General features: G+C 38.3%; 2 protein-coding genes and 12 non-coding genes across 15 annotated transcripts; 2 read left to right on the plus strand and 12 right to left on the minus strand.

Annotated features, from left to right (window-relative positions):
* Nucleotides 1–4,357: 4,357 nt before the first annotated feature.
* Nucleotides 4,358–9,095, plus strand: LOC111466460 (E3 ubiquitin-protein ligase RGLG2-like). 2 transcript variants are annotated; one of them, XR_002714382.1, is made up of 13 exons: nucleotides 4,358–4,741; nucleotides 4,854–5,136; nucleotides 6,318–6,402; nucleotides 6,477–6,617; nucleotides 6,701–6,814; nucleotides 6,892–6,989; nucleotides 7,132–7,211; nucleotides 7,280–7,385; nucleotides 7,473–7,600; nucleotides 7,671–7,854; nucleotides 7,946–8,002; nucleotides 8,589–8,764; nucleotides 8,839–9,095. XR_002714382.1 is itself a non-coding variant. In XM_023111124.1 (12 exons), exons 2-12 carry the CDS (start codon nucleotides 4,912–4,914, stop codon nucleotides 8,667–8,669), a joined length of 1,299 nt encoding a protein of 432 aa, XP_022966892.1. In that variant the 5' UTR covers nucleotides 4,358–4,741; nucleotides 4,854–4,911; the 3' UTR covers nucleotides 8,670–9,095. The 2 variants fall into 2 exon arrangements, 1 of the variants encoding a protein (XP_022966892.1); XM_023111124.1 differs by having other exon boundaries at nucleotides 8,589–9,095.
* Nucleotides 9,096–11,109: 2,014 nt separating this feature from the next.
* Nucleotides 11,110–15,846, plus strand: LOC111466461 (E3 ubiquitin-protein ligase RGLG5-like). The gene is made up of 13 exons (XM_023111125.1): nucleotides 11,110–11,243; nucleotides 11,350–11,433; nucleotides 11,538–11,617; nucleotides 11,696–11,829; nucleotides 12,926–13,010; nucleotides 13,085–13,225; nucleotides 13,584–13,697; nucleotides 13,775–13,872; nucleotides 13,981–14,060; nucleotides 14,129–14,234; nucleotides 14,338–14,465; nucleotides 14,561–14,720; nucleotides 15,562–15,846. Exons 4-13 carry the CDS (start codon nucleotides 11,743–11,745, stop codon nucleotides 15,829–15,831), a joined length of 1,269 nt encoding a protein of 422 aa, XP_022966893.1. The 5' UTR covers nucleotides 11,110–11,243; nucleotides 11,350–11,433; nucleotides 11,538–11,617; nucleotides 11,696–11,742; the 3' UTR covers nucleotides 15,832–15,846.
* A 176-nt stretch (nucleotides 15,847–16,022) lies between these two features.
* TRNAT-UGU lies at nucleotides 16,023–16,094 on the minus strand. Its single transcript has one exon. It is a non-coding gene; the product is annotated as a tRNA-Thr (tRNA).
* Nucleotides 16,095–16,151: 57 nt separating this feature from the next.
* On the minus strand, nucleotides 16,152–16,223 carry TRNAT-UGU. Its single transcript has one exon. It is a non-coding gene; the product is annotated as a tRNA-Thr (tRNA).
* A 158-nt stretch (nucleotides 16,224–16,381) lies between these two features.
* TRNAT-UGU lies at nucleotides 16,382–16,453 on the minus strand. Its single transcript has one exon. It is a non-coding gene; the product is annotated as a tRNA-Thr (tRNA).
* Nucleotides 16,454–16,611: 158 nt separating this feature from the next.
* TRNAT-UGU lies at nucleotides 16,612–16,683 on the minus strand. Its single transcript has one exon. It is a non-coding gene; the product is annotated as a tRNA-Thr (tRNA).
* A 158-nt stretch (nucleotides 16,684–16,841) lies between these two features.
* On the minus strand, nucleotides 16,842–16,913 carry TRNAT-UGU. Its single transcript has one exon. It is a non-coding gene; the product is annotated as a tRNA-Thr (tRNA).
* A 158-nt stretch (nucleotides 16,914–17,071) lies between these two features.
* Nucleotides 17,072–17,143, minus strand: TRNAT-UGU. Its single transcript has one exon. It is a non-coding gene; the product is annotated as a tRNA-Thr (tRNA).
* Nucleotides 17,144–17,301: 158 nt separating this feature from the next.
* On the minus strand, nucleotides 17,302–17,373 carry TRNAT-UGU. Its single transcript has one exon. It is a non-coding gene; the product is annotated as a tRNA-Thr (tRNA).
* Nucleotides 17,374–17,531: 158 nt separating this feature from the next.
* TRNAT-UGU lies at nucleotides 17,532–17,603 on the minus strand. Its single transcript has one exon. It is a non-coding gene; the product is annotated as a tRNA-Thr (tRNA).
* A 396-nt stretch (nucleotides 17,604–17,999) lies between these two features.
* Nucleotides 18,000–18,071, minus strand: TRNAT-UGU. The gene has a single exon. It is a non-coding gene; the product is annotated as a tRNA-Thr (tRNA).
* Nucleotides 18,072–18,229: 158 nt separating this feature from the next.
* TRNAT-UGU lies at nucleotides 18,230–18,301 on the minus strand. The gene has a single exon. It is a non-coding gene; the product is annotated as a tRNA-Thr (tRNA).
* Nucleotides 18,302–18,459: 158 nt separating this feature from the next.
* On the minus strand, nucleotides 18,460–18,531 carry TRNAT-UGU. The gene has a single exon. It is a non-coding gene; the product is annotated as a tRNA-Thr (tRNA).
* A 158-nt stretch (nucleotides 18,532–18,689) lies between these two features.
* TRNAT-UGU lies at nucleotides 18,690–18,761 on the minus strand. The gene has a single exon. It is a non-coding gene; the product is annotated as a tRNA-Thr (tRNA).
* Nucleotides 18,762–21,988: the final 3,227 nt, after the last annotated feature.

Raw genomic sequence — 21,988 nt, forward strand, 5'->3', positions numbered from 1 at the left:
CTTCAGATTAAAGCTTCAAAAACAGATTAGTCGTATGAACAGGGCTTCCCTCTCTACAATTGGATTCAATGGAGAAAGAAAAGAAGAAGACCCAACGACGGAGCGTAGAAGAACAGGACAATTGTTACCATTTACCAACCAGTCTTCCTCCGCAATTGCTTTTTCGATGTATAAATTATTGCCATTATAAATATACGGCACCATAAAGTTATAATTCTGTGTTATGCAACCCACCGTAACTGTGTAATCAGCAGCCCAATGGCTGCCACGTTGCAATGATCAAAACTCACCAGATCACAGCCGTAGAAATGTTTTCTTAAGAATGGAAGCAAGAAAATTCGAATTTTGAATTTAATTTTTCCTATTTAGAATTACTTTTAAATATATATTTTTAATTATTTAAAATTATTTTAATATAAAACTTACGTTTAAAATTGCTAAATCAAATATTAATTTAGTTTTGAATTATTAAAAGTATCGAACAATAAAAATGAATTAAATTGTTTCAAAATCACTATTAAATATCTTATAATTTTATGTGTGTAATAATTATTTAAACCTTTATTTTGTGACTATTAAATTTTAATGATTTTTTTTTTAAATTAATTTTTACAAATTTGAATAATATCAACTCGATGTATTTTATTTGGGGTCAGAACTTCATTTTTGAGCTTGATCATTAATTTAATAGTTTGACAATATGCGTGGATGAGCACAAACAATGCTGGATTTTGCAAACCTAAGATCCTTCTAGAATCCCTGCAAACGTTCACAAAAAAAAAAGTTAACTTAACAGAATTGATTCCAACTAAGAGTTGGTTAGAAGTTAGAATCTATGATGGTCACTCTTAGATTCCAAGATGACTCACTCTAGAATTAGCTTGATCAAAACTAATTCACTGAATCGATTTAAACATCAAACCTAAAACAAGGTTTGAAAAAGAATAACACCAAAAAGGTATCAAAAAAACACGAAGGTTTTGTTTGTATTCAACAATGAATATTACACGCGTTAAAATAGGCCAAAAAAATAACCCAAACATAATGGAGTTCATCTACCACCTACCAACTATCAATAAAAGCTAGTAAATATAAATCGAAGAAAATAAGGCATACATAAATTGTCTTAATTGGTAGTTCAACTACTAAAGACAAAGTCTTCTAATCATTTTTCAATGTCAGTCACTCTATTATTTTCTTGATTTGATATGGTAATACTATAAAGATTTTTGGGCTCAAAAGTCTTTTTTCAACTTGTACACCAGCTAGCCTTTGCAAATGCAATGTATAGGCCTCTTGAATCTGTTGGATGATGAAAGTCCCACATCGGCTAATTTAGGGAATGATCATGGGCTTATAAGTGAGGAATACTAACTCCATTGGTATGAGGTCTTTTGGGGAAGCCCAAAGCAAAGCCATGAGAGCTTATGCTCAAAGTGGACAATATCATACCATTGTGGAGAGTCGTGTTCGTCCAACAACTGGTATCAGAGCCATGCCCTAAACTTAGCCGTGCCAATAGATTGGCAAATCCTCGAATGTCGAACAAATGTCTAAGACTCCAAAGGAGTCGAGCCTCGATTAAGGGGAGGCGTGCTTTGTTCGAGGGGAGGTGTTGGATGATGAAAGTCCCACATCGGCTGATTTAGGGAATGATCATGGGCTTATAAGTGAGGAATACTAACTCCATTGGTATGAGGCCTTTTGGGGAAGCCCAAAGCAAAGCCATGAGAGCGTATGCTCAAAGTGGACAATATCATACCATTGTGGAGAGTCGTGTTCGTCCAATAGAATCTTCTTAACCTTACTTCTTGTAATCGGTCCTTCGGGTATATAAAAAGGGTCATTAGTTGAATTCATATCATGCCTCGAAATATATATATATATATATATATATCAATTTGAATTGTGTCACGTGCGGCTTAGAAAATTCGGGGATGTTGACGAAGTTGGGCTCAGTCCAAAAGAATGAAGAACTTACTTACTCGAGTTAAACCCAAACCCAAGAGGACGTCTAGGTCCATATATAATCATTTGGGTCGAGTAATATCACATTCCAAAATAAATTTCTGGGTCATACTGGTATCTCATACCTCAAAGATGTTCATTTACAGCGAAGATAGGGCATGTGGGGACTTGTCCAAACAGATAGGAGATTTTCCATTTAGACGGAGAATGAGGAAAGGAATGGATAACGTATTTTTCTCGTTAGATAAATGAAGTCACTGACAGAATTATATTCCCTGTCTCCGTCTCTACTTGATTTCTCATCCCGCCCGTTCCCAGACTGCTTAATATAAATATATTTTCAACACATGAGTTAAGAAAACACATACTAGTAGTAGTCGTCGTAACCTTCGTTATAAATCTCTTCACAACCCACATATCCAATTGGGCTACTTACAATAGTAGCGGTTATAATGCAATCCAACCCCAAATGTTCTTCGGCTAACTCCAAAATCAAATCATCCCGCCTTGTGGATTAATAAATAAATCATTACTCAATAATTTTATTTTTTCCCAAAGTCTCTTAAAAAATTTTAAATTATCCTTAAATATATTAAATGTTAAATTTTGTTTATAAAAATTTGTTATATAATTTCATAATTGTTTTTATTAATTTATTTAGATGTGCAGGCATGCAACTCGAAAAATAAATAAATTTTATCCAGAAAAAATATAGTTTTATTAATAATGAGCTAATTACGGATTTTTAATATCTTAAAGTCAAATCTAAAATCTTTAAATCATCGGTGACTAAATACAAAATAGGTTGGGGTTTTTAAAAGAACCCAACACCTCCCCTCGAGCCTCGACTCCTTCGAAGTCTTAGTCATTTGTTTACTGTTCCATGTTGTTCCATGTTAGACGAACACAACTCTCCACAATGGTATGAACGAACACGACTCTCCACAATGGTATGATATTGTCCCCTTTGAGCATAAGAGCTCATGGCTTTGCTTTGGACTTCCCAAAAGGCCTCATACCAATGGAAGACTTTTATCATCCAACACCTCCCCTCGAGCCTCCCCTTAATCGAGGCTCGACTCCGAACAACACCTTCCCTCGAGCCTCCCCTTAATCGAGGCTCGACTCCTTCGGAGTCTTAGCTTTGGACTTCCCAAAAGGCCTCATACCAATGGAATTAGTATTTCTCACTATGTGGTAGTATTTCTCATTATGTGGGACTTTCATCATCCAACACCTCCCCTCGAGCCTCCCCTTAATCGAGGCTCGACTCCTTCGGAGTCTTAGCTTTGGACTTCCCAAAATGCCTCATACCAATGGAATTAGTATTTCTCACTATGTGGGACTTTCATCATCCAACACCTCCCCTCGAGCCTCCCCTTAATCGAGGCTCGACTCCTTCGGAGTCTTAGCTTTGGACNCCCTCGAGCAGGCCTCATACCAATGGAATTAGTATTTCTCACTATGTGGGACTTTCATCATCCAACACCTCCCCTCGAGCCTCCCCTTAATCGAGGCTCAATGCTCCATGTTAGACAAACACGACTATGTGGGACTTTCATCATCCAACACCTCCCCTCGAGCCTCCCCTTAATCGAGGCTCAATGCTCCATGTTAGACAAACACGACTCTCCACAATGGTATGATATTGTTCCCTTTGAGCATAAGGGCTCATGGCTTTGCTTTGGACTTCTCAAAAAGCCTCATACCAATAGAGTTAGTATTTATCACTTATAAACACATGATCATTCCCTAAATTAACCAATGTGGGACTTTCATCATTTTTTCACAACTTTATAAAGAATGTTTCATTCTTCCCAGGTGGGATCTCACGTTAGGTCTAATAAAATAATAAAAGTTTCAATGTTCGTAAATTTAAAAAAAAGTCAAATACATTAAATCCTAGTTGGACAAAAATAAAAAATTTAAGAGCCCATCATCAATCACGAAGTTGAATAAGTCAAACCAGAGCTAGTTCTCGTAAGAATTTCACAGTCCCTAAACCGTCACATGTTAGCTCCGTTGGCCGCGGGTTGGACATCAATGCAAATATTTATGAGATATCATTTAATGTTAAAGTTGAATCTTTCCATTTACAAACACATTATCAATGAACATTTCAATTCGACAATGACCAAAGCTTTAGACGGATGGGTTGTTCTAACGTTTTCCTCTCCCCAAGAACAAACCAGGAAGTTTACCAAGAAAGATCCTCTGCATATCATTATTTGGCGTCTACAAAAGCATCGGCATCTCACTTTCAGATTCAGACTACCAAAAGTGGCCTACGCTTTTGGAAACAAGGAGGAAGTTCATCAACTGGGTTAGTCAACAAGTATGATGATTCCATTTTGTTTTATAATAATCATTTAAGAACATCATCTGCCTTTCTTACGCACTGTTTGCGTGTATAGATTATGAATTGATTATGCAATCGTAGCCGGTTTAACGTTTCGACGAAGACCCAATTTCTCTATTCCTTGGGCCATACTTCGTCCCGATTTTCTTCAATAATTTATAGATTTTGAAACTTAGCCAAGTGATTAAACCTCCTAGATTCATGGTCAATCTCTTGTGATTGATTATCGGATAGGAGACTACAGGAAACTTCTGTACTGTAGAGGTTCCTTGTAGCGTTGGATTTTCGACGGCAGGGTTTATTGAACTGGTCGTAGCTACTATTGCCTTTCTTGGTCTTTTTTTATTCATTTTTCTGCTTGATCTTTGCTGCGATTTCAGAAACAGATATAAATACACGGGTATTAGTATTGGATTTTATGGATGGCTCTGGTTCTTTTAGATCATTTGCTGGTAAAGTTGAAGATCCAAGTTCTTCAGACCCTGATTGTTTTGAAGATCATTGATTCATATGTTCTTCTTTGTTCTTTTGCAGGTGATTAGTTGACTTTTTGTGTGCTGAAGGAATTTGCAGATTTTTGAGCTATGGGAAGTAAGAATTCGAAGGAGACGGATCAAAGAGAGTTTGATTCAGATGGGTTTGGGAATTCTTCAACGTGGGGTTATGACAATTATCCTCCACCTTCGCCGTATGTTCAGCAGTATTCATATCCACAACGCTCTGATTATGGGTCACAAACACCACTACCACAGAGGAGGTTGGATAGGAAATATTCAAGAATTGCTGACCATTACCAATCCTTGGATGAGGTTTGAATCTTTGTCCTGTTTTTTGTCTATAATGTTTGATGTCTCTCTGCCTGTGCTCTGTTTGTGGAAGTGTTTAAGAACTAGGATGTTATCTTGCTGGATAGGAGATCAATGAGCTCCTTGCATTGTAATGATTCTCATTGGGCTGTAAATGGAGAGTTGTGAGATCCCACATTGGTTGGAGAGGGGAACGAAGCATTCCTTATAAGGGTTTTGAAACCTCTTCCTATTAGATGCGTTTTACCGAGAGGTTGACGGTGATATGTAACGGGTTAAAGCGGACAATATCTGCTAGCGGTGAAGTTGGGTTGTTACAAATGGTATTAGAGCCGACAGTGTGCCAATGAGAACGTTGGCCCCCAAGGGGGTGGATTGTGAGATCCCGCATCAGTTGGAGAAGGGAACAAAGCATTCCTTATAAGGGTGTGAAAACTTCTTCCTAGTAGATGGGGTTTAAAACCGCAGAGGTTAACGGCTATACATTATGGGCCAAAGCAGATAATACTTGCTAGCGATGGGCTTGAGCTATTACAAATGGTATCAAAGCCAAGCACCGAGCGGTGTGTCAGTGAGGACGCTGACCCCCAAGGAGGGTGGATTGTGACATCCCACATCGATTAAAGAGAGGAACGAAACATTACTTATAAGGGTGTAGAAACCTCTCCCTAGTAGATGCGTTTCAAAACCATGAGGTTGTTGGCGATACGTAATGGGCCAAAGCGGACAGTATCTACCAGCGGTGGACTTGGGCTATTACAAATGGTATTAGAGTCAGGCACCGGACAATGTGCCAGCGAGGACACTGGGCTCCCAAGGGAGTGGATTGTGAGATCGCACATCAGTTAGAGAGGGAAACAAAACATTCCTTATAAGGGTATGGAAACCTCTCCCTAACAGGGCTGTTACAAAAGTCGGGGCTTTATTTGCTTCATTTTGACCTCCCCATATGAGCTTTGCCTGCATAAACTTGTTAAGTAGGTTCAAGGATTGGTTTAAATTGGGGATTCTGTATGAATTAGTCTAATGATTGAGTTGAGTACAGAAATTGCAGACTCTCTGAGGACAGTCATTGGATCATGGAAACTTATGTACTAGATTTGTTTGACTGGTTAACCTTCTGCTGATACTAACAAATACATATTGGCTTCATTTTGGGCGTTGTTAATGGTGTTTTACAACAGGTGACAGCAGCTCTTGCTCAAGCTGGACTAGAGTCCTCTAATCTCATTGTGGGAATCGATTTCACGAAGAGCAACGAGTGGACAGGTCCATTCTCATCTCATAGCTTCTAGATAAACATATTTACTACTCGTAGTATGCTGATCCCTCTTTCGATATAGGTTCAAGGTCGTTTAATCGACGTAGTTTACACCACATCGGGAACACACAGAACCCATATGAACAAGCCATATCTATTATTGGACAGACCTTATCAGCTTTTGATGAGGACAACATGATTCCATGTTATGGATTTGGAGATGGTAATTGCATTTTAGGCACCATCTCGATTCTTACCATACATTCGTTTAATGGCGAATTGACAATTGAACTGCAATCTTTGCAGCATCTACACATGATCAAAATGTCTTTAGCTTTTACGACAATGACAGGATCTGTAATGGATTTGAGGAAGTTTTGCATCGTTACAAAGAAATCGTCCCCAACTTACGACTTGCAGGTGATCGTTTTCTTGTTTCGATTAATGCAAAACGTGACCATTTTGCTTACTTTAGCCCTTGTTCTTACTTCTTGCAGGACCTACATCTTTTGCACCAATAATTGAGATGGCCATGACAATAGTTGAGCAAACTGGTGGTCAGTACCATGTTTTACTGATAATTGCAGATGGCCAAGTGAGTCCGGTTCCGAACGAGCTAGTCGTTCACCTTCCATATTTGATCTCATTGAAATAAATATCTGAAAAAACTTGGAAACTACTCGTTTTGCGTACTGTTGGTTTGCCTTGTGTCTAAAAGAAAGTTTCCCTTAAGACAGGTCACAAGAAGTGTCGACACAAATAACGGTCAACTAAGTTCACAAGAACGAAACACCGTCGATGCGATTGTTAGAGCAAGGTAAAGATCAAGCCACTCCATCTTTGATTATCAAACTCCTTGTTCTTTAAACACGAGTTTACTTGCAGTGAGTACCCGTTGTCAATAATCTTGGTCGGAGTCGGAGACGGGCCATGGGACATGATGAAGAATTTTGACGACAACATCCCAGCTCGAGCTTTCGATAACTTTCAGGTTTTCAACATTACTACCATGCAGGATAGAAAATTTCACATTTTTTTACATATGCTAACACTATTGGAGCCTCCTTTGTGTATCCAGTTTGTCAATTTCACTGAGATTATGTCGAAAAATGTAAACTCTACCAGAAGGCAGACTGAGTTTGCTCTAGCTGCCTTAATGGAAATACCTTCTCAATATCAGGCTACTCTAGAGCTTGGCCTATTGGGGTATGCATTCATTTTATGCTTTCTTTATCGGCTTACTAATGCTATTTCTAATCTCGTCTCGATGAAGCAGTCGACGACGAGGGAGTTCGCCAGAGAGAGTACCTCTTCCGCCTCCTTTGTACAGCATGACACCGTTCAACGGCTACCCGAGAACCCCACGAGCTAACAGTTTTCAGACTCGAACACCTTCACATGGTAGATATAACCAAGGAGTTGGCACAACTTCATCCACCAGTTCTCATTATGACAACCAGGTTTCTAACCTTAGCCATTAAAGCTATTTTTTGGATCTCTTCTCATCAGGACTATAACGTTTTATGATTGTAAAATGGCTTGGCTTTGCAGATTTGCCCCATTTGTCTCACTAATCCAAAGGACATGGCTTTTGGTTGCGGGCATCAGGTAATATTCAAAGTCTATTGTGAGATCCCATATCGGTTAGGAAGAAGAACGAAACACCCTTTATAAGGGTGTGGAAACTTCTCCTAGTATATGCGTTTCAAAAACCTTCAAGGGAAACTCGAAAGGGAAAGCCCAAAGAGAACAATATCTGCTAGCGGTGGACTTGGGCTGTTACATATGGTATCAGATCCAGCCACTAGGCGATATGCTAGCGAGGAGGCAGAGCCTCGAAGGGGGGTGGACATGAGGTGATGTGCAAGGATGCTGACTCCGAAGGAGGGTGGATTTGACAGGGTCCCACATCGATTGGAGAAAGGAACGAGTGCCAGTGAGGGCGTTGGGCCCTGAAGGGGGGTGGATTGTGAGATCCCATATCGGTTGGGGAGGAGAACGAAATACTCTTTATAAGGGTGTAAAAACCTCTTCTTGGTAGACGCGTTTTAAGAACCTTGAGGGGAAACCCAAAAGGGAAAGCCCAAAGAGGACAATATCTGCTAGCGGTAGACTTGGTCTGTTACACCTATGGTAAATGAAACTCACTTTCCTTGTAGATTCTTCACTGACTCTTCTCCTTCGTATTACGTAGACATGCTGCGACTGTGGAGAAACGCTCGAGTCGTGCCCCATCTGCCGAAGCTCTATTCAGACTAGAATAAGGCTTTATTAAGTCCTGCCGTGGTACCTATGGCTCATTTATTTCATTTTTTGGATCCTTAACTCCTGCAATGGGCCAGGTCTCTCGAAGCGAGGTACAACGGGAAGGTACATAACTGCAGATTACTATATCTTCGTCTTGTTAAATGGCGGTTTCGGTGAACATCAATACTGTTCTACAGGGTGTGTTTGTACATATGGTGGATGTTTTGTTAACCTGCCTCATCACTGACTATACACAACTATACCTGTTTGTAGAAGCTTCAAAGGGAGTTCGTTTTAATCTTATCGTTCAGCTTGGTTCGTTCTTAGAAATCATTTTTACGTGCGTACGTTGTTGTACATATCGGTTTCTGGGTTGTAATAAATCTTCCTGCTTGTTTATCATCAACTAAGCAGACGTTTTTTCTGAAATAAGATTCATCATTGTCATTGAATAGAACTGTTCTTCTCTGATACACGAACTTGTTTAGAGTTACCAGTTTATTTACACTATAGCTCTCCTGGTTTAATTTTTCTTGAAGAATTCATGTTATGAATTATAGATTATACAATGAGGCTAATAGCATAAATGTTTAGCAGATATTGTCTGTTTTGGTCTGTTACTTATTGTTGTCAGTCTCGTGGTTTTAAAACGCGTCTACTAAGAAGAGGTTTCCACACCTTTATAAAAAAAGTTCGTTTCCTTTTTTAACTAATGTGGAATCTCACATGTTCAAACGCTTTGGTATCCTTTTGACGAGCTTAAGAAATTCGTGGCTTACATTTAAAACACCAAAAAAGAAATATCAAACCTTAAACGAGCTTTCTCCTTTACGTGATAGACACTCATCTCAAGCAACTGGTTAGAATACTACTGTAGACCTAATCTACTTAGGGTGACTCACATATGGCAACGACAAAACGAAGAGTCAATCATGCAATGTAACACCCTATGCCCTGGATTTTGAATTCGAATTCGGTATATGATGGCCTCGACATTTTCCTGCAACATGGTCACGTTACTTCTCGCTTCTAAGAGTGAAAACTATCTTGATAAACCAACATGAGTCATGTTCTTATGACTGAGTCACTGAAAGAAAGGTACACCGGGTTGATATATGTAACAACTTTCAATTACATTAAAGTCTTTCTTAGCTATCCTATCATATCTCATTTCTAACGAAAACAAATGTTTGTCAAATCATCTTTGGAATCAACAACTAACACGAAAGTGGGAAGGAAATAACAAATTCTTAATTTTTTTTTAATTAAAAGTCTATGTTGAATTTTTTTAAAAAATAATTATGGACTAATAAATAAAACGTCACTCAATAAATTACGACAATCTTTTTTTATTAAGACTTAGCTTAAATAAATTAAAGTCCCTCAAATTTATTTATTTATTTTTATTATTATTTTATCAATTTCATCCTCTCTTTTAAAATTTTTTAAATTATCCTTAATATATTGAAAGACGTCCATTTTACTCAAGAGGACAAGGTAGAGGCCTTGGAGGGACGAGATTATATTCCCTATCCCCGACCTTGCCTAATTTTCCATCTCGTCCCATTTAATATATATATACATACGCTTTTTTACTATATTAAAAAATAGTTAATTTTAAAAATCTAATTATAATTAAACGACGTAGATTTTTTTTTTTTTAATAATTGTTAAAACTATGTTGTAATATTAAAATTTGAATTTTTAAAAATTAGGTGGTAGGACATTTTATACCGTTTGCTTATGAAATATTATAATTTTTTTTTCCATTTTTTATTAAATATTATATTAAAAAATAACTATTTTTTAAAAAATCAAAAGAAAAATTACCTCCAGAAAACTCGATATCCACAAATTCTCGGTAGCATGCTTCGGTCGCAAAACAGATAATGAAATAGTTACTTCCCTTCATCGTCGTTGTCGTCGTTGTGAACCTCATCAACTCATCATTATTATCATATACCTATTGTCAGTAAGCCGTCAAAGCACGACTTCAACATCCATAGTTCTTATCATACTGTTATGGACTTTGTTCTTAGATTCTTTAAAAGGGTTTAGTATAAAGGAGGTTACGACCCTTTATCAAGCCAACATTATCTACCTATATAGTCCCTCGGTCTCATTCGAACAAGATCACGATTAGGGGACGGTTGGAAACTCCCAAACTGTACCTATAGGACACTCAAAAGGTTCATGCTAGGTTCGTGCATTCCTAAGACTCAACCCTAATTCTACTAACTCGTAAAAGTACTACAACGTGGCTAAAAAAACTCTCTAATAGTTCCTACAGAGTACACACGTAAAACATAGCCACTTCGCTAATGTTGTCGAGGGTCATCGAAACCCTCGACCATCGGACCGAGTTCACAATGTTCTTTTAAACTCCATGAACATTAGTTCTTAATATTCATATTGGTGGTTGCTTGGTGATAAATTTTTATATTACATTAACTAGCAGCTTTTTTTTCCTTTCTCCAAGAACAAACTCGGATGTTTACCAAGAAAGATCCTCTGGATATCGTTGCTCGGCGTCTAAAAAAGCAGCAGCATCTCATTTTCAGATTCAGACTACAAAAAATGGCTCACTCGTTTGGAAAAAGGAGTAAGTTCATCTGTTGGTTAAGTCAACAATTATGATGATTTCATTTTGTTTGATAATCGTTTAAGAACTTCGTCTGGGTTTCTTACGCACTGTATTGCGTGTGTAGGCCATGTATTCATTATGCAATAGCAATGGTGCTGTTATAGCTGGTTTAACGTTTTGACAATGACCGAGCGATGGATTTGCAACGGTAGGTTTAATTGAACTGGTCGTAGTTACTTGACGATCTTGATATTACCTTTCTTGGTCTTTGTTTATTCGTTTTTCTGCCACGGATTTGCTTCGTCTGTGTAGTGATTTCAGGAAAAGTTATAAATACACAGACATTAGTATTGGATTCTATAAACGGCTCTGGATTTCGAGATTTTTTGCAGGTAAAATTGAAGATCCAAGTTCTTCAGACCCTGATTGTTTCGAAGATCATTGATTCATCTCTTCTCTGTTCTTTGCAGGTGATTAGTTGATTTTGTGTGTGCTCCATTTTGCGTTGTACTGAAGGATGAACTCTAAGGAGCCAGGTCAAGGAGAGTTCGATTCAAACAGGAGATATTCAAGAATAGAAGTCAATTACCGATCCGTGAATGAGGTTTAAATCTTTGTCCTGTCTATTGTCTATAATGTTTGATGTCTCACTGCCTGTGCTCTGTCTGTGTTTTTTGTGAAAGGTGTTTAAGAATTAGGATGTTAACTTTCTGGATAGGAGATCAATGAGCTCCTTGCATTTTAATGATTCTTATTGGGCTGTAAATGGAAAGTAGTGGCTTTATTTGTGCTTCATTTTGACTTCCCCATATGAAGTTCACTTGCATAAACTTGTTAAATAGGTACAGGATTGGTGTTAAAGTTATAAATGTTAAGAATCACGAACCTCCATAATGGTATGATATTGTCTACTTTGACTACTTTGAGCATAAGCTCTTGTGGCTTTACTTTTGGTTTTCCCACAAGGTCTCATACCAATGGAGATGTTTTTCTGTACTTATAAACTCATGATCACCCCCTTAATGAACCGATGTGGGACTCCCCTCCCAACAATCCTCTCCTCGAACAAAGGACACCATAGAGCCTCTCTGAGACCTATGGAGCCCTCGAACAACCTCCCCTTAATCGAGACTCGACTTCTTCTCTGGAGCTCTCGAACAAATTACACCATTTGTTTGACACTTGAGTCACTTTATACTAGACCTTCGAGGCTCACAACTTCTTTGTTCGACATTTGAGGATTCTATTGACATGACTAAGTTAAGGCATGACTCTGATACCATGTTAGGAATCACGAACTTCCACAATGGTATGATATTATCCGCTTTGAGCATAAGCTCTCATGGCTTTACTTTTGTTTTTTTCCAAAAAGCCTCTTACCCATGGAGATGTATTTTCTTACTTATAAACTATGATCAACCCCTTAATTAGCCGAAGTAGGACTCCTCTCCCAACTATCCTCAACAATAACAATAAACTCAGGGTTGAATTTGGGATTCTGTATGAATTAGTCTTAGTCTTATGATTGAGTTGAGTATAGGAACTGCGGAACCTTGAGGACTTGATAACAAATAAAATCAGTCATTTGATCATGGAAGATTTATGTACTAGATTTGTTGACTGGTTAACCTTCTGATGATAATAACAAACACCATATTGGCTTCATTTTTGGAGTTGTTAATAATGGTGTTTTACAACAGGTAAAAGCAGCTCTTCGGCGAGCTGGACTAGAGTCCTCTAATCTCATTGTGGGAATTGATTTCACGAAGAGCAATGAGTGGACAGGTCCGTTCTCATCTCATAGTTTCTGGTTGAACACATTTACTACTTATAGTATGCTGATCCCTATTTTGATGTAGGTTCAAGGTCGTTTAATGGTTATAGTTTACACCACATTGGGAATGGGCAGAATCCATATGAACAAGCCATATCTATTATGGGGCAGACCTTATCAGCTTTTGATGAGGGCAACATGATTCCCTGTTATGGATTTGGAGATCGTAATTGCATTTAAAACACTTTCTCCATTCTTACCATACATTTTGTAATAGCCCTAGTCAACCGCTAGCAGATATTGTTCTATTTGGGCTTTCCCTTTCGATTGAAGAAAGGAACGAGTACTGACGAGGACGCTGGGTTCTGAAGGGGGTGGATTATGAGATCCCACATCGGCTGGGGAGGAGAACGAAGTCATTCTTTATAAGGGTGTGGAAACCTCTCTCTAGCATACGCGTTTTAAAAACCTTGAGGAGAAGTCCGAAAGGAAAAGCCAAAGAAGACAATATCTACTTGCGGTAGGCTTGGGCCGTTACATGTTTATTTAATGGGGAATTGACAATTGAACTGCAATCTTTGCAGTAACTACCCATGATCATGATGTTTTTAGCTTTTATGACGATGATAGACCCTGTGACGGATTTGAGGAAGTTTTGCATGGTTATAGAGACATAGTTACCAAGTTACGATTTACAGGTGATTGTTTTCATTTTTCAATTAATGTGAACTGTTACCATATGGCTTACTTTAACCCTTATTCTCACTGCTTGCAGGACCTACATCTTTTGCACCAATAATTGAGATGGCCATGACAATAGTTGAGCAAACTGGTGGTCAGTACCATATTTTGCTGATAATTGCCGACGGGCAAGTGAGTCCGATTTCGAAATAGCAAGTTTTTCTACTCGTTTTGCATACTGTTACATCAGTTGGTTTGCCTTAAAGTATTCATGTCTAAACGAAGTTTCCCTTAAAACAGGTCACAAGAAGTGCTTACACACATAACAGTCAACTAAGTGTACAAGAACAAAAGAGCGTCGATGCGATTGTAAAGGCGAGGTAAATATCAAGCGACTCCATCTTTGATTATCGAACTCTTTGTTCTTTAAACACTAGCATACTTGCAGTGAGTACCCCTTGTCAATAATCTTGGTCAGAGTCGGAGACGGGCCTTGGGACACGATGAAGAATTTTGATGATAACATCCCAGCTCGAGCTTTTGATAATTTTCAGGTTTTCAAATACTACCATGCAGGATAGATATTTCACATTTTTTTTCACCTTCACAACTTCAACACATATGCTGACACTAATGAAGCCTGCTTTGTATATCCAGTTTGTCAATTTCACTGAGATTATGTCAAGAAATGTAGACTTTAACAGAAGGCAGGCTGAATTTGCTCTTGCTGCCTTGATGAAAATACCTTCTCAATTTCAGGCTACTGTAGAGCTTGGCCTGTTGGGGGTATGCATTGATTTTATGTTTTTGTGATTCAACTGCTTTCTTTGTCGACGTTCGAGTTTTGACTGCTATTTCTGATCTCTTCTTGATGAAGCAGTCGACGACGAGGGAGCTCGCCAAAGAGACTTCCTCTTCTTCCTCCTTTGTACATCTACCCAAGATCCCCACGCGCCAACGGTTCACATACCAGAACGCCTTCAAATGGTAGACATAACCAAGGAGTTGGCAACACTCCATCCTCAAGCTCTCCCAACCAGGTGTCTAAAATCTTTCTAGAAATTAATCCTTTTCTTTTTTTGCGGTGGTGGCCTAACCATTGTTTGTTAGGAATCATGACCCTCCACAATGGTATGATATTGCCCACTTTGAGCCTAAGCTCTCATGGTTTTGCATTTGGTTTCCCAAAAGGCCTCATACAAATGAAGATAGTATTTCTTACTTATAACTCATGATCATCCTCTTAATTAGCCAACATGGGACTCCCTCCCAACTGTCCTCAACAATCCTCCTTTCGAATAAAATATACCATAGAACCTCCACTGAGGCCTATAGAGCCCTCGAACAGCCTCCCCTTAACGGAAACTCGATTCCTTTCTTTGAAGCCCTTGAATAAAGTACCCTCTTTGTTCTACAGTTGAGTCACTTTTTAACTACACCTTTGAGGCTCACAACTTCTTTGTTGAACATTTGAGGATTCTATTGACATGACTAAGTTAAGGGCATGACTCTAATACCATGTTAGGAATCACGACCCTCCATAATGGTACGATATTATCCATTTTGAGCATAAACTCTTATGGTTTTGCTTTTAATTTCCCGAAAGGCCTCATACCTATTATAAACCTATGATCATCCTCTTAGCCAACATGGGTCCCCTCCCAGCAATTTTCAACATTGTTTGACCTTCATGTTTCACTTTCATCCCTTCAAGCTATTATTTGGATCTCTTCTAATCAGGACTAACGTTTTATGATTGTAAAATGGCTTGGCCTTGCAGACTTGCCCCATTTGTGTCACTAATCCAAAGGACATGGGTTTTGGTTGTGGGCATCAGGTAAATCCAAAGCCTATAGTAAATGAAACTCACCTTCCTTGCAGATTCTTCACCAATTCTTCTCCATTCTATTGAGTAGACATGTTGCAACTGCGGAGAAACTTTCTACTTGTGCCCCACCTGCCGAGGCCTTAATTGACTCCTGCAATGGACCAGGTCTCCTTAAGCAAGGTACAATGGGAAGGTACGGAACTACGGATTACTGTATTGGTTTCTGGGTTGTTATACATCTTTTGACTTGTTTATTATCAACTAAGCAAACGTTCTTTCCTTCAATAAAATTATCTATCTGGACATTGCACTTTGTTTCTTAAATGTACATTGTTTATACGTATAGGAGACACCTAATCATGTGTATCCACGTAAATGATTTTAGATCCTGGGGGACACATGGCTAGAAGATGGTTTGTGAGCACCAATTAGATAGATTGTGACTGAGGCAAATAGCCAATGGTTCGAGCTCATTAATAGAGCGAGGGAAAAAAAATAAAAAAGAAGACAAAATTGCCCCCATGCAGGATTGAACTACAGACCTTCAGTTTACAAGACTGACGCTCTACCACTGAGCTATAGGGGCTATTTATCTAAATCCAAAACTCCTTTACAAGCAATGGATGGATGATTGTTTGCATTGTGCCCCCATGTAGGATTGAACTACAGACCTTCAGTTTACAAGACTGACGCTCTACCACTGAGCTATAGGGGCTATTTAATCTAAATCCAAAACTCCTTTACAAGCAATGGATGGATGATTGTTTGCTTTGACGCCAACCCGAGCACCAATGAGATTGTGACTGACCCTAATAGGCAATGGTTCGAGCTCGTTAATAGAATGATGAGGTCAATGAAAGGAAGACAAAAAATTGCCCCCATGCAAGATTGAACTACAAACCTTCAGTTTACAAGACTGACGCTCTACCACTGAGCTATAGGGGCTATTTAATCTAAATCCAAAACTCCTTTACAAGCAATGGATGGATGATTGTTTGCTTTGACGCCAACCCGAGCACCAATGAGATTGTGACTGACCCTAATAGCCAATGGTTCGAGCTCGTTAATAGAATGATGAGGTCAATGAAAGGAAGACAAAAAATTGCCCCCATGCAAGATTGAACTACAAACCTTCAGTTTACAAGACTGACGCTCTACCACTGAGCTATAGGGGCTATTTAATCTTAATCCAAAACTCCTTTACAAGCAATGGATGGATGATTGTTTGCTTTGACGCCAACCCGAGCACCAATGAGATTGTGACTGACCCTAATAGCCAATGGTTCGAGCTCGTTAATAGAATGATGAGGTCAATGAAAGGAAGACAAAAAATTGCCCCCATGCAGGATTGAACTACAGACCTTCAGTTTACAAGACTGACGCTCTACCACTGAGCTATAGGGGCTATTTAATCTAAATCCAAAACTCCTTTACAAGCAATGGATGGATGATTGTTTGCTTTGACGCCAACCTGAGCACCAATGAGATTGTGACTGACCCTAATAGCCAATGGTTCGAGCTCGATAATAGAATGATGAGGTCAATGAAGGGAAGACAAAAAATTGCCCCCATGCAGGATTGAACTACAGACCTTTAGTTTACAAGACTAACGCTCTACCACTGAGCTATAGGGGCTATTTAATCTAAATCCAAAACTCTTTTACAAGCAATGGATGGATGATTGTTTGCTTTGACGCCAACCCGAGCACCAATGAGATTGTGACTGACCCTAATAGCCAATGGTTCGAGCTCGTTAATAGAATGATGAGGTCAATGAAAGGAAGACAAAATATTGCCCCCATGCAAGATTGAACTACAAACCTTCAGTTTACAAGACTGACGCTCTACCACTGAGCTATAGGGCCTATTTAATCTAAATCCAAAACTCCTTTACAAGCAATGGATGGATGATTGTTTGCTTTGACGCCAACCCGAGCACCAATGAGATTGTGACTGACCCTAATAGCCAATGGTTCGAGCTCGATAATAGAATGATGAGGTCAATGAAAGGAAGACAAAAAATTGCCCCCATGCAGGATTGAACTACAGACCTTCAGTTTACAAGACTGACGCTCTACCACTGAGCTATAGGGGCTATTTAATCTAAATCCAAAACTCCTTTACAAGCAATGGATGGATGATTGTTTGCTTTGACGCCAACCCGAGCACCAATGAGATTGTGACTGACCCTAATAGCCAATGGTTCGAGCTCGTTAATAGAATGATGAGGTCAATGAAAGGAAGACAAAAAATTGCCCCCATGCAGGATTGAACTACAGACCTTCAATTTACAAGACTGACACTCTACCACTCTACCACTGAGCTATAGGGGCTATTTAATCTAAATCCAAAACTCCTTTACAAGCAATGGATGGATGATTGTTTGCTTTGACGCCAACCCGAGCACCAATGAGATTGTGACTGACCCTAATAGCCAATGGTTCGAGCTCGTTAATAGAATGATGAGGTCAATGAAAGGAAGACAAAAAATTGCCCCCATGCAAGATTGAACTACAAACCTTCAGTTTACAAGACTGACGCTCTACCACTGAGCTATAGGGGCTATTTAATCTAAATCCAAAACTCCTTTACAAGCAATGGATGGATGATTGTTTGCTTTGACGCCAACCCGAGCACCAATGAGATTGTGACGGACCCTAATAGCCAATGGTTCGAGCTCGTTAATAGAATGATGAGGTCAATGAAAGGAAGACAAAAAATTGCCCCCATGCAAGATTGAACTACAAACCTTCAGTTTACAAGACTGACGCTCTACCACTGAGCTATAGGGGCTATTTAATCTAAATCCAAAACTCCTTTACAAGCAATGGATGGATGATTGTTTGCTTTGACGCCAACCCGAGCACCAATGAGATTGTGACTGACCCTAATAGCCAATGGTTCGAGCTCGATAATAGAATGATGAGGTCAATGAAAGGAAGACAAAAAATTGCCCCCATGCAGGATTGAACTACAGACCTTCAGTTTACAAGACTGACGCTCTACCACTGAGCTATAGGGGCTATTTAATCTAAATCCAAAACTCCTTTACAAGCAATGGATGGATGATTGTTTGCTTTGACGCCAACCCGAGCACCAATGAGATTGTGACTGACCCTAATAGCCAATGGTTCGAGCTCGATAATAGAATGATGAGGTCAATGAAAGGAAGACAAAAAATTGCCCCCATGCAGGATTGAACTACAGACCTTCAGTTTACAAGACTGACGCTCTACCACTGAGCTATAGGGACTATATAATCTAAATCTAAAACTCCTTTACAAGCAATGGATGGATGATTGTTTGCCTTGACGCCAACCCGAGCACCAATGAGATTGTGACTGACCCAAATAGCCAATGATTCGAGCTCGTTAATAGAATGATGAGGTCAATGATTGGTATGTTGGGGGCATTATTTGAAGTGCAAACAGGAAATAATAGCTTGGATTTGCATAATATTTCAGGGAAAATAATTAAAAAAGGAAGACAAAAAATTGCCTCCATGCAAGATTGAACTATAACCTTTAGTTTACAAGACTGACGCTCTACCACTGAACTATAGGGGCCATTTGATTTGGGTCCAAAACACCTTTATGAGCAATGGAGGGATGATGGTTTGCTTCAACGAAGCACCAATCAAGTTGTAATCCATGCTTGAGTCGAGATTCGATGTGCAACCCAAATATGCAATGGTTTGAGCTCGTTAATAGTAGTATTGAAATAACCAATGGTCAGAGCTAGTCACTAAAAAAGACTCGAAGAACAAACATTGTAGAGGAGATCTAGATCCAAAGCTCCTTTGCAAGCAAGGGTTGGATTAATGGTTTGCTCCAACGTCAAACTGAGCACCAATCAAATTGTGACCCATGCTCACTAAAAAATAAATTAAAAAATGGAGACAAAATGTGCCCATGCAAGATTGAACTATAGACCTTCCATTTACAAGACTAACACTCTACCACTGAGCTATAGGGGCTATTGATGACTTTTTCTGTCTAAATGTTAAATTTTTTAATTACTATTTACTTACCTCTTAATTAATTTACAATATTTTTTCCTCAGATAAACCTTAGTTTAACCAACCATTTTTTTTAATTTTTTCTTTAAAGTTATTTTTGGACAATCCATTTTTCAATGTTTATTAAAAAACAATTTTATATTATTCATATTTTTTTAAGCACTTTTTTATTTATTATTATTTTTTAAATTACATAAAATCACTCCATAAACTAAAGTAAATACTCTTTAAATTATTAATTTTTCAAACATGCTTATAAAAAAAATGATTTTATTAAAAAAAAAACAGTATTCCACTAACAGAGTTTCTAAGATAATTTTAAGATAATTAATGCGAATTTTGAAAGAAAAAAAAAAACTAAATTTGATTGGCTCAATTAAATTAAATAATTTTTTATATTATTTAATTAAAAACTAAATTAAATAATTTTTTATTTTGTGCTTTCATAAACTTTGCCACCACTAATAAAGGATAATTATTAACCTTATCTTTTAGCATTTTCCCTAGTGGTCCCTAATCTTTGCTTTTCTTCATAGACAAATTTGGCTGTTTTCTAGGGGTGATATGGTAAATTAAAAAAGTATTTATATTACAAAATTTGTCGTATTAATAATATTATCAAGGTAACACGTCCAACTTTATTCATATACTATAGACTATTTAGGTTATTACTTATTCCTAAGTTTATTAGACGCGAAATTAATATTTCAAGGACCTGTTTTACACTTTTGAAAGTTCGAGATCTTATCTAATATAAACAAAGAAAGTGTTTTTTAAATCTTGTCTTATTCCTCTTGCCATTCTTCGGTGGAATTTGGAAAGTAAGATAGAGGCGAGAGGTGGACCCTCGTTTAGAAAAAAGAGATGGGGTTTTGAGTATGTAGTTTTCTTTGTCCACGGGCTTTGTTGGATGATAATTGTATGTGAAGCGTGTTGCACGACTTGTATTCTCCAAACTCGGGATTATGTGGGAGATTACAAAAAAATTATCACAAACGACCCTCTGCATTGGTATGCTATTGTTCTTTTTGGTTTCCCTAAAAGGGTATCACAACCCAATAGTTTGGAATCAACAATAAGAAAAACCCACAAACCGACACTCTTTTTTCAAAATATGTATATATATACTCCTCCAATCGAACAAAGCTAACTATAGAGCTTTCCCTTAAGGTCTTCTTTTTTGGAGCTCTCGAGCAGCCTTTCTTTAGTCAAGACTCAACTCCTCTAGAGCCCTTAAACAAAATACATCATTTGTTCGACACTTGAGACACTTTGACTATACTTTCGAGACTCAACTTCTTTGTGTCAATGCTTGAGAATTCTATTGACATGACTACGGTAACATGCTAGGAACCACAAACCACAACAATAGTATGATATTGTCCACTTTGAGCATAAGCTCTCATGGTTTTGATTTTGGTTTCCCGAACAAGCCTCATGCCAGTAGAGATAGTGTTCCTTACTTATAAACTCATGATGTTTCTCTTAATTAGCTAATACGAGATTACCCCTCCAATAATCCTCAACAACATTTTACTTTTATTAAAAAAAAAAAAAAAAAAAAAAAAAAAAAAAGTCAATAACTCGAACCATCCAAACCAACTTAATATAAATATATTATGGTTGGGTTGCGTTCAAGATTACTCGAGTTTATAAAACTTACAACTCGAACAATTAAGTTTGATCTAAAAGATGTCTCGATTTGGCCGAACTCTAAATCTTAAACACCGTTTTAATTGAAAAAGTTTATAATCCTTGAGTTCGGTATGTTGGATGATGAAAGTTCCAGCTAATTTAGGGAATGATCATGGGTTTATAAACAAAGAATACTCTCTCCATTGGTATGAGGCCTTTTGGTAATCCCAAAGCAAAGCCATCCCAAAGCAAAGCTATGAGAGCTTATGCTCAAAGTGGAATCTCGAGTGTTCAAACCTTAATGAGGAACTAACGCTCTTCACCTCAAAATCTTGGAGGGTCGTGGGCGTAAAGGATACGGAGGTGGTGAATTAGCTTGAGTTCTTGAGACTGAGGAGGTTAGTGTATTATTTTTACATTTTTATGAAAGAACATGTGAGATCTCATATCGATTGGAGAGATGAATGAAATATTCTTTGTAAGCATGTGAAAATCTCTCCCTAGGAGACCCCTTTTAAAAACTTTGAAGGGAAACCCAGAGGACAATATCTGTTAGCGGTGGACTTGAGCAGTTACAAATGGTATAAGAGTCAGACACCGAGCAGTGTGTCAACGAATATGCTGGCCCCCAAGGAGAGTGGATTGTGAGATCCCACATCGATTTGAAAGTGGACTTGAGCAGTTACAAATGATATAAGAGCCAGACACCGAGCAGTGTGTCAACGAATATGTTGGCCCCCAAGGAGAGTGGATTGTGAGATCCCACATCGATTTGAAATGGGAACAAAACATTCTTTATAAAGGCGTGGAAATCTCTCCCTAACAGA

Source organism: Cucurbita maxima, unplaced genomic scaffold (assembly GCF_002738345.1).
Source record: "Cucurbita maxima cultivar Rimu unplaced genomic scaffold, Cmax_1.0 Cma_Scf00031, whole genome shotgun sequence".
Lineage (NCBI taxonomy): Eukaryota > Viridiplantae > Streptophyta > Magnoliopsida > Cucurbitales > Cucurbitaceae > Cucurbita > Cucurbita maxima.